The sequence below is a fragment of the Balearica regulorum genome, chromosome 35, assembly GCF_011004875.1.
Source record: "Balearica regulorum gibbericeps isolate bBalReg1 chromosome 35, bBalReg1.pri, whole genome shotgun sequence".
Taxonomy (NCBI): Eukaryota; Metazoa; Chordata; class Aves; order Gruiformes; family Gruidae; genus Balearica; species Balearica regulorum.
Genome location: NC_046218.1, coordinates 24,857 through 35,900, shown reverse-complemented (window position 1 = coordinate 35,900; position 11,044 = coordinate 24,857). Strand labels below are relative to the sequence as shown.

The following is an 11,044-nucleotide window of genomic DNA, read 5'->3' as shown; positions in this document are numbered from 1 at the left end:
CTGCGTGTGGCTGCTGGGGGGGCGGGACCCAAGGAGGGGTGAGACCATAGAGACGGGGGGGAAGAGGTTCCAGAGGGGCCCTGTGACCATAGAGACCGGGGGGAGGCGGCTTTGAGCGTCCCATGGTACCACAGAGAGGCGTGGATGAGGTACCGGAGTGGCGGCGTGACCATAGAGACTGCGGGAGGCCTAGAAAGTCCCATGGAACCATAGAGATATGGCGCCACGCTGGCAACCATCGAGTGCAGGAGGACAGCGCTCCTAGAGTGCCCCGTGGGAAACCATTGAGTTGGCGGACCTCCCTCCTAGACTGTCCCACTCGGAGACCATAGAGCTGGCAAACCCCTACTAGACTGTCCCACCTTTCGATCATAAAGACGTGGAGGACCTCCTCCATAGACTGTCCCATTCCGAGACCATAGAGACCTGGCGGGCCTCCCGCCTAGCCCGCCTCAATGGCAACCATAGAGACTTGGCGGACCGCGATCTCAGCCCGCCTCAACGGAGACCATAGAGCCCTGGCGGACCGCCATCCCAGCCCGTCAGCCGGAAGTGCCCGGTGCGAGCAGGCCCCGCCCCTTCCCGTCAGGCCCCGCGGCTTCCGGCGAGGCGGGATGGAGCTGCCGGAGGGTACCGGGACCCCCCCGCCCCCCCCCGGGACCCCCCCCCGTGTCCCCGCAGGGCCCCCCCCGCCCCCCCCGCTCTGCCGGGAGCTGTGGGGTTCCCGTGAAGCCGCCTGTTACCAAGGGGACCCCCGGGGGGGGCTCCAGCGCCTCGTCCCCCCCGGTGCCTGCCCGCCCTCCGGCCTGCGCCGCGCTGCCGCTGTGAGGGGAACCGGGGGGGGTCTGTTGGGGTCCCGGGGGGAGATATTGGGGTCCGGGGGGGGGGTTTGGGGGGTCTGTTGGAGTCCCCGGGGGGAGATATTGGGGTCCGGGGGGGCTAAGGGGGGTCTGTTGGGGTCCCCGGGGGGAGATATTGGGGTCCTGGAGGGGGGTTAGGGGTTCCTGAGGGGGGTTGGGGGGGGTGCGGGAGTCCTGGGGGAGATATTGGGGTCCGGGGGGGGTTTGGGGCTCCTGAGGGGGTTTTGGGGGGTCTGTTGGGGTCCCCGGGGGAGATATTGGGGTCTGGGGGGGGGGGGGTGTATTGGGATCTGGGGGGGGTGTCTAAGGGGGGGCCTGAGGGGGTTTGGGGGGGTCTCTTGAGGTCCTGGGGGGGTCCCCAGGGGAGATTTTGGGGTCCGGGGGGAGCTGGGGGGTGTATTGGGGTCTGGGGGCTTTTAGTGGGGTTCTGGAGGGGGGAGCTGGGGGGGTCCTGGGGGAGATATCGGGGGGTTTGGGGGGGCTGCTGGGGTCCTGGGGGGTCTTGAGGCAGATATCGGGGTCCAGGGGGGATATTGGGGTCCTGGGGGGGGGTGGGGGGTACCGGGGTGCTGAGATGGGGTTTGGGGGGGCTCCCAGGGGTCACTGACCCCCCCCATGTCCCCCCCCAGCGGGTGCTGCTGCCCCAGGGGTACCCCGAGAGCGTCAGCCCCGACTACCTGCAGTACCAGTGCTGGGACGCCCTGCAGGTCAACTGGGAGGCACTGGGATGGACTGGGTGGAACTGGGGGGCACTGGGAGGGGATTGGGGGACACTGGGAGGGAGTGGGAGGGGATTGGGGGGCACTGGGAGGGAGTGAAAGGCACTGGGAGGGGACTGGAGGGCACTGGGATGGACTGGGGGGGCACTGGGAGGGGTCTGGAGGGCACTGGGACGGAACTGAGGACTACTAGAGTGATACTGGGAAGGGACTGGGATGGACTGGGAGGGAACTGAGAGGTAACTGGGATGGACTAGGATGAGACTGGGGTGGACTGGGAGGGGACTGGGATGGACTGGGAGGGTACTGGGAAGGTACGGGGAGGGGATTGAGACCTACTGGTTATTACTGGGAGTCACTGGGAGGTGACATGGGGTTACTGGGACTTACTGGGAGGTGACCGGGGGTGCGTGGGGGGTTCCTGGGAGCTGACTGGTGGTGACTGGTGGTGACTGGTGGTGACTGGGCAGGCGCTGTGCAGCACGCTGGCGGGGGCTCTGGCCACCCGGGCCGTGCTCCAGGCCGTGGGGGTGGGCGACGGCGCCGCCACCGTCACCGGGGCCACCCTCACCTGGGTGCTGCGCGGTGAGTGCACCCAAACCCCCCGCTTTCACCCCAAAACCCTCCTGCACCCAAACCCCCCGCTTTCACCCCAAAACCCTCCTGCACCCAAACCCCCCCGCTTTCACCCCAAAACCCTCCCGCACCCAAACCCCCCCGCTTTCACCCCAAAACCCTCCCGCACCCAAACCCCCCCGCTTTCACCCCAAAACCCTCCCGCACCCAAACCCCCCGCTTTCACCCCAAAACCCTCCCGCACCCAAACCCCCCGCTTTCACCCCAAAGCCCTCCCGCACCCAAACCCCCCCGCTTTCACCCCAAAACCCTCCCGCACCCAAACCCCCCGCTTTCACCCCAAAACCCTCCCGCACCCAAACCCCCCCGCTTTCACCCCAAAAAGCCCTCCCGGACCCCAAAATGCCCCATTTTTAGGCCCAGACCCCCTATTTTCACCCCCAAAATCCCCCATTTTCACCCCAAAATCCCCCAGTTTCACCCCAAAATCCCCCGGGGACCCCAAAACCCCCTGCTTTCACACCAAAAATCTCCAGTTTCACCCCATAATCCCCCACTTTCACCCCAAAATTCACCATTTTTACCCCCAAATTTATCATTTTCACCCCAAAATTTCCCATTTTCACCCCAAAATCCTCCAGTTCCCCCCAAAATCTCTCGCTTTAACCCCACTCTGTGCATCCAAAACCCCCCAGTTTCACCCCAAAATCAGTCTGGGACCCCAAAATCCCCCAATTTCACCCCAAAACCCTCTCGGACCCAAACCCCCCCAGTTTCACCACAAAAATTCTTCCCCAAAATTCACCATTTTCACCCCAAAATTCCCCAGTTTCACCCCAGAACTTGCCATTTTCACCCCAAAAATTGTTCATTTTCATCCCACTCCCTGTACCCAAAACTCCTCGCTTTCACCCCAAAACCCTCCCGCACCCAAAACTCCCCAGTTTCACCCCAAAATTATCTCATATCCAAAATGCACTATTTTCACCCCAAAATTTTTTAGTTCCATTATGCTCCATGTACCCAAACCTCTCAAGTTTCACCCCAAAATTATCCCATGTCCAAAATTACCCAGTTCCACCTCAAAATTCTTTATTTTTATTCCAGTCTCTCTACCCAAAATCCCCGTTTCACCCCAAAATTACCTTGTATTCAAAATCCCCCATTTTAACCCCAAAATCCCCCAGTTTCACCCCAAAATCTCTCATTTTCACCCCATTCCTTGTGCCCAATATCCCCCAGTTTCACCCCAAAATTTTCTCCTCTATCAAAACTTGCAATTTTTACCCCAATATTTCCCATTTTTCCCTCAAAATTTCTCATTTTCACCCCAAAATTGTTCATTTTCACCCCACTCCCTGTACCCAAAACTGCCCAGTTTCACCCCAAAATCTCTCTAGGACCCCAAAATCCCCCAGTTTCACCCCAAAATTACCCTGTATCCGAAATTCACCATTTCCACCCCAGATCTCTGATTTTCACCCAAAAATTGTTCCTTTTCCCTCTGTTCCCTGTACCCAAACCCCCCCAGTTTCACCCCGAAATCCCCCGGGGACCCCAAAATCGCCCATTTTCACCCCAAACCGGTGCCCCTGCAGACGGGGTGGGGATAGTGACCCGCATCACCTTCGCCTGGATCCAGGGGTGAGCACTGGGAGGATACTGGGAGGGACTGGGATGGACTGGAGAGACACTGGGAGGGACTGGGATGGGACTGGGATGGACTGGGGGGCAACAGGATGGTCTGGGATGATACTGGGATGGACTGGGAAGGGACTGAGGAGCAGCGGGAGGGACTGGGATGGACTGGGATGGGACTGGCATGATACTGGGAAGGGACTGAGGAGCACTGGGAGGGACTGGGATGATACCGGGAGGGGGCTGGGATGCACTGGAGGGGCACTGGGAGGGACTGGGATGGTACTGGGAGGATACTGGGACGGACTGGAGGGGCATTGGGAGGCATGGAGGGGGTACTGGGAGCTACTGGGGCTTACTGGGAGGGGGTACTGGGACTAACTGGGATTACTGGGAGCTACTGGGGCTTACTGGGAGGGGGCACTGGGACTTACTGGGATTACTGGGAACTACTGGGGCTTACTGGGAGGGGGCACTGGGACTAACTGGGATTACTGGGACCCCCCAGGAGCCGCCTGGACTGTGAGGCCAAGCAGTGGCGGTGAGGCTCCGCCCCCTCCGAGGCCACGCCCCCTAAGCCACACCCCCTTCCTGGCTGCCACGCCCCTCCCCAAAGCCACGCCCCTTCTGAACCCCAGCCAGAGGCCACACCCCCACCAGAGGCCACGCCCCCGCCAGAGGCCACGCCCCCGCCAGAGGCCACGCCCCCAGCTGCATGCCCTGTTCAGCCAGCCAGAGGCCACGCCCCCTGCCAGAGGCCCCACCCCCGCCAGAGGCCACGCCCCCCCACCAGAGGCCCCGCCCCCTCAGCCACCTGCCCCACACCCCCCTGGTGGGAGGCCCCGCCCCCCACGTGACGCGCAGGCCCCGCCCAGGCTGGCGGCCGACGTGCTGAACGACGCCTCATTGGTGCTGGAGCTGCTGGCGCCCGCCTGGCCCCGCGCTGGCCCCGCCCTCCTGGCGCTGGCGGCCGCTGCCAAGGTAACGCCCCGCCCACCGCCCCGGCCACGCCCACGGCCACGCCCACCGCCCGGGATCTCAGCGGGGGGGCTGGGAGGGTACTGGGGGTGGCACTGGGTTATACTGGGAGGCACTGGGAGGGTACTGGGAGGGTACTGGGTTATACTGGGAGGCACTGGGAGGGTACTGGGGGGGTACTGGGAGGGTACTGGGTTATACTGGGAGGCACTGGGAGGGTACTGGGGGGTACTGGGTTATACTGGGAGGCACTGGGGGGTACTGGGTTATACTGGGAGGCACTGGGAGGGTACTGGGGGTGGCACTGGGTTATACTGACAGGCACTGGGGGGTACTGGGGGTGGCACTGGGTTATACTGGGAGGCACTGGGGTGGTACTGGGGGGTACTGGGGTATACTGGAAGGCACTGGGAGGGTACTGGGGGGTACTGGGGTATACTGGGAGGCACTGGGAGGGTACTGGGAGTGGTGGGAATTACTAGGGGTGGTACTGGGGGGTACTGGGGTGATACTGGGGGATACTGGGTGACTGGTGCCGCCCCAGTGCATTGTGGGAGTGGCGGGCGGGGCCACGCGGGCGGCGCTGGCCGTGCACCAGGCGCGGAGGGACAACGTGGCCGACGTGGCCGCCAAGGACGGCAGCCAGGTGGGCACTGGGAGCACTGGGAGGGACTGGGGGGCACTGGGAGGGGACAGGGGGGCACTGGGAGGGCACTGGGGGGCACTGGGAGGGGACAGGGGGGCACTGGGAGGGACTGGGAGGGGACTGGGGCATTGAGGGGGACTGGGAGGGCAACTGGGAGGACTGGGGAGTGAGCAGGAGGAGTGGGGCAGGAACTGGGTTATACTGGGAGGCACTGGGGGAGAACTGGGTTATACTGGGGAGCACTAGAGGCAAGCAGGAAGAGTGGGGCAGGAACTGGGGTATACTGGGAGGGAACTGGGGGGCACTGGGAGGGTGACTGGGAGTACTGGGAGGGAACTGGGAGGAGCAGGGCAGGGACTGGGTTATACTGGGGGGGGGCACTGGGCGGGAGGGGTGTGGTGCCCGTGGCGTTACTGGTGCGTTACTGGTGCGTTACTGGTGTTCCTGGGCAGGAGACGCTGGTGAACGGGCTGGGGCTGGTGCTGGCGCTGCTGCTGCTGCCGCTGCTGGAGGGGCGGCCATGGTGGGGAGGGGCGGGGCCTCGGGAGGGGGCGGGGCCTGGGGAGGGGCGGGGCCTGGGGAGGGGGCGGGGCCTGGGGAGGGGCTTCGGGAGGGGCGGGGCCTGGGGGGGGCTCGGGGAGGGGCGGGGCTTCGGGAGGGGGCAGGGCTTCGGGAGGGGGCCCGTGGAGGGGCGGGGCTTCGGGAGGGGGCGGGGCCTGGGGAGGGGCGGGGCCTGGGGAGGGCCCGGGGCTTGGGGAGGGGGCGGGGCCTGGGGAGGGGCGGGGCCTCGGGGAGGGAGGAGCCATGGAAGGGGTGGAGAGAGGAGCCTGGGAAGGGGGTGGAGCCTCCAGGGAGGGGCGTGGCCTGTGGGGGAAGGGGCGTGGCTTCAGGGAAGGGGTGGGGGCTCAGGGAGGGAGCCCGTGGGGAAAGGGGGTGTGGCCTGAGGGAGGGGGCGTGGCCTCACTGCAGAGGCGGGGCCTCTAGGGGAGGGTGGGCGGGGCTTGGGGAAGGGGCGGGGCTTCCAGGGCCTGGGGCTCGGGGGAGATTTTGGGGCTCCCCCAGGGGCTGATGGGAGGTTTGGGGGGGGCCCCCCAGGGGCTGAGGGGTTTGGGGTGCCGTGCCGGGCCTTGGGGTCCCCCCCTGTGATGCGTTTTTTGGGGTGTCCCCCCCTGTGATGTGTTTGGGGTCACCCCGTGATGTGTTTTGGGGTGCCCTCCCCCCCATGACGTGTTTTTTGGGGTGCCCTTCCCCCCCCATGATGTGTTTTGGGGTGCCCCTGTGACGTGTTTTGGGGTGTCCCCCCCATGACGTGTTTTTGGGGTGCCCTTCCCCCCCATGATGTGTTTTTGGGGTCACCCCATGACGTGTTTTGGGGTGCCCTTCCCCCCCATGATGTGTTTTGGGGTGTCCCCCCCATGACGCGTTTTTTGGGGTGTCCCCCCATGATGTGTTTTTGGGGTCCCTCCCATGACGTGTTTTGGGGTCCCCCCGTGACGTGTTTTGGGGTCCCCCCATGACGTGTTTTGGGGTGCTCTCCCCCATGACGTGTTTTGGGGTGCCCTCATGACGTGTTTTGGGGTCCCCCCCCATGACGTGTTTTGGGGTGCCCTCCCCCCCCCATGACGTGTTTTGGGGTCCCCCCCATGACACGTGTGGGTTTTTTTGGGGTCCCCCCCGTGTCGGGGCGCAGGCTGACGTGGGGGGCGGTGCTGGTGCTGCTGAGCACCCACCTGGGCGCCAACCTGGGGGCGGTGGGGACCCTGCGCCTGCCCACCCTGAACAGGCCCCGGCTGCGCCTGGCGCTGGGCGGGGCCCTGAGGGGCGGGGCCTGGTGGGGCGGGGCCCGAGGGGGCGGAGTCACCGGCAGCGTCACCGTCACCGTCCCCGGGCCCGAGGACGTCAACCCCCGGGAACCCCTGCTGCCCGGTGAGGGGGCACCCCGGGGCACCCTGTGTCACCCCATGTCACCCCGTGTCAGCCTGTGTCAGCCTGTGTCACACCCCGTGTCACCCCATGTCACACCCCGTGTCACCCCGTGTCACACCCCGTGTCACCTCGTGTCACCCTGTGTCACCCGTGTCACCCCATGTCACCCTGTGTCACACCCCGTGTCACCCCTTATCACCCTGTGTCACCCCATGTCACCGTGTCACCTTGTGTCGCCTCATGTCACCCCGTGTCAGCCTGTGTCACAACCCGTGTCACCCCATGTCACACCCCGTGTCACCCCGTGTCACACCCTGTGTCACCTCGTGTCACCCTGCGTCACCCCATGTTACACCCCGTGTCACCGTGTCACACCCTGTGTCACCCCATGTCACCCCGTGTCACCTTGTGTCGCCTCATGTCACCCTGTGTCAGCCTGTGTCACAACCCGTGTCACCCCATGTCACACCCTGTGTCACACCTTGTGTCACCTCGTGTCACCCTGTGTCACCCCGTGTCACCCTGCATCACACCCCATGTTACCCCCCTGTATCACCCCGTGTCACCCCGTGTCACCCCCCCATGTCACCCAGTGCTGATGTCACCCCCGTGTCAGTTGGTGTCACCCCCCCACTGTCACCCAGTGCCCCCCCCCCCCCATCTTGTGTCACCCTGACGTCACCCTGATGTCACCCCACACCCCCCCAGGCTTCAGCACCCGCCTCAGCCTCCACCTGGGTGCCCCCCTGCACCGGCTGGTCAGCAGGTGGGTGCTGGGGGGGGTCAGTGGGTGCTGGGGGGTCAGTGGGTGCTGGGGGGGGTCACATGGGTGCTGGGGGGGTCACTGGGTGCTGGGGGGGTCAGTGGGTGCTGGGGGGGTCAGTGGGTGCTGGGGGGGGTCACATGGGTGCTGGGGGGGTCACTGGGTGCTGGGGGGGGTCAGTGGGTGCTGGGGGGGTCAGTGGGTGCTGGGGGGGGGTCAGTGGGTGCTGGGGGGGGTCAGTGGGTGCTGGGGGGGTCACCTGGGTGCTGGGGGGGTCAGTGGGTGCTGAGGGGGTCAATGGGTGCTGGGGGGGTCAATGGGTGCTGGGGGGGGTCAGTGGGTGCTGGGGGGCATCAGTGGGTGCTGGGGGTCAGTGGGTGCTGGGGGGGTCAGTGGGTGCTGGGGGGGGGTCAGTGGGTGCTGGGGGGGGTCAGTGGGTGCTGGGGGGGTCAATGGGTGCTGGGGGGGTCAGTGGGTGCTGGGGGGGGTCAGTGGGTGCTGGGGGGGTCACCCGGGTGCTGGGGGGGGTCACACCTCCATTGTCCCCCCCCCCCCAGTGAGGCGGAGCTGCGGAAGGCGCTGGAGTGCGGCACCGAGGATTACATCATCGTGCTGCGCCCCTCCCGCGGTGAGCACCCACGGGCGCGGGGTGCGGGGTGGGTGGGGGGCACCCAGCTATCGGGGTTACCCCACCCCACCCACCCCCCGCTTTGTGCAGGCTGGGTGGGGGTGGGGCTGCGGCGGGGGGCCCCCCCCGACACCCCCCTGCGCGCCTGCGCCCACGCGCTGCTGCTGGAGGAGCTGCTGGGCGCCGACCTGCCCCCGGGGGCACCCATGGGTGCTGCCCTGCGCCCGCTGCAGCACCGCCTGCGCCGCTGCCGTGAGTCACTGGGGGGGGGGGGATTTTGGGGGTCCCCGGGGTCATTTTTGGGGTCCCTGGGGGGGGGTTTGGGGTCCCTGGAGGATTTTGGGGTCCCCTTGGGCAATTTCGGGGGGGGGCCCGGGGTCATTGTTGGGGTCCCTCGTGTGGCTTTGGGGGTCCCCCGGATAATTTGGGGTCCCCGGGGGCATTTTTGAGGTCCCCAGGAAGGTTTTGGGGGTCCCTAGAGGATTTTGGGGTCCCCTTGGGCATTTTTGGGGGTCCCTGGGGCAATCGGGGGGGGGAGGCCTGGGGTCATTTTTGGGGTCCCTCGTGTGGTTTTGGGGGTCCCCGGGGTCATTTGGGGTCCCTGGGGGCATTTTTGGGGTGCCCAGGAGGGTTTTTGGGGTCCCGGAAGGATTTTTGGGGTCCCTGGGGTGATTTTGGGGATCCCCTTGGACAATTTTGGGGGTCCCCGGGTCATTTTTTTGGGGTCCCCGGGAGGGGTTTGGGGTCCCTGGGGTGATTTTGGGGGGGGGGGATCCCCGGGTCATTTTTGGGGTGCCCGGGGTCATTTTTTTGGGGTCCCTGGAGGATTTTGGGTGTCCCTGGGGGTGATTTTGGGGTCTCCTGGGGCAATCGGGGGGGGGGGGCCGGGGTCATTTTTGGGGTCCCTCGTGTGGTTTTGGGGGGTCCCCGGGGTCATTTGGGGTCCCTGAGGTCATTTTTGTGGTCCCCGGGGGGGTTTTGGGGTCCCTGGAGGATTTTGGGGTCCCCCTGGGCATTTTTGGGGTCCCCGGGAGGATTTTGGGGGTCCCTGGGGTGATTTTGGGGTCTCCTGGGGCCGGGGGGGGGACGACCCTGGGGTCATTTTTGGGGTCCCGGGGGGGGGTTGGGGTCCCTGGAGGATTTTGGGGTCCCCCTGGGCATTTTTGGGGTGCCCGGCAGTAACGGGGTGTCCCCGTGTCCCTCGTCTCCCCCCCCAGCGCCGGGCTCGGTGCCCTGGGGGGTCGTGGCCGAGAGCTCCCGCCTCTGGCGCACGCTGGGCCCCGCCTTCCTGCGCGGTACGTGTCAGCGCCGCGTGTCGTCGTGACGTCACGGTGCGCGACCTCCCGGGTCGCCCTCGCCGCGTGTCAGCGCGGGTCGCCGTCCGCCCCGCGTCATCGGGTGCCCTTGTGACATCACGCGCGTCACCTCCCAGGTTCCCCTCCCCCGTGTCATGGCGCGTCTGGGCCCCGCGTCATCACGCGTGTCATCGGGTGCCCTTCTGACATCACGCGCGTCACCGCCCCCCCCCCCCCCGCACCCCGTGTCGCCTCCGTGTTGTGATGTCACACGCGTCCCTTGTGTCTCAGCGCACGTGTCACCGGGGGGGAGCCCCCGTGACATCACACGGCCGCCCTCCCAGGTCCCCCTCGGCGCCGCCGCGCACGTGTCACCGCGTGTGCCGTAGCCCCGCCCCCCCCCAACCGCTCGCGTGACATTGTGTGACATCACATGTGACGTCACCACCCCCCCCCGCAGGGCTGGAGGCCGCCGGTTGGGAGACGCAGCGACACCTCCTGGCCCCCGACGAATGGCAGCTCGACTGGGCGGGGCCGGGGGGCGTGGCCAAGGAGAAGCCCCGCCCCCAGTGACGGGGGGAGGGGCCAAACCCACCATTTTGTGACAACGGCGCCAAAACCCACCAAAAACCCACCAAAAAAACCCCCCAATTTCCAGCGGTTGTTTGTAAAAAGGGGCGGGGGCCCGGCGCGGGGGGGGGGGGCTGATTTGGGGATTTTGGGGCTTTTTGGGGCGATTTTAGGGCATTTTGGGGGCATTTGGGGATTTTTTTTGAGGCAGTTTGGGCCGCTTTGGGGGCGTTGTGACGTCGTTCGGGCGTTTGGGGCTCATTTCATGACGGTTTGGTGCATTTCGCCATCACTTGAGCTCATGCGGGGGCCATTTTTTTGGCTCGTTTTGGGCCGATTTTGGCTTTTTGGGTGTGTTGTGACGTCATTCGGGGGCTTGGGGCTCATTCTGGGCCTTTTTTTGGCTCATTTTGGGCCGATTTTGGCTTTTTTTTGCTGCGTTGTG

At 65.7% G+C, this 11,044-nt stretch overlaps 1 protein-coding gene across 1 annotated transcript; it reads left to right on the top strand.

Annotated features, from left to right (window-relative positions):
* The first annotated feature begins 122 nt into the window (after window positions 1–122).
* RUSF1 (RUS family member 1) lies at window positions 123–10,602 on the top strand. Its single transcript, XM_075738693.1, has 15 exons — window positions 123–149; window positions 469–630; window positions 1,490–1,567; window positions 2,050–2,164; window positions 3,754–3,799; window positions 4,302–4,334; window positions 4,669–4,774; window positions 5,316–5,417; window positions 5,870–5,940; window positions 7,108–7,343; window positions 8,052–8,109; window positions 8,664–8,734; window positions 8,825–8,986; window positions 9,952–10,029; window positions 10,490–10,602. The coding sequence occupies exons 1-15, from the start codon at window positions 123–125 to the stop codon at window positions 10,600–10,602; spliced, it is 1,458 nt and encodes a 485-aa protein (XP_075594808.1).
* The last annotated feature ends 442 nt before the right edge of the window (window positions 10,603–11,044 follow it).

What these genes read in the sequence shown, in the direction of transcription:
- RUSF1 (XM_075738693.1), top strand. Translation starts at nt 123, where the DNA reads ATGGTACCACAGAGAGGCGTGGATGAG. An exon ending in CGGGATGGAGCTGCCGGAGG is followed by an intron (nt 631 to 1,489) that starts GTACCGGGACCC and finishes GTCCCCCCCCAG; the next exon opens with CGGGTGCTGCTGCCCCAGGG. An exon ending in ACCTTCGCCTGGATCCAGGG is followed by an intron (nt 3,800 to 4,301) that starts GTGAGCACTGGG and finishes GGGACCCCCCAG; the next exon opens with GAGCCGCCTGGACTGTGAGG.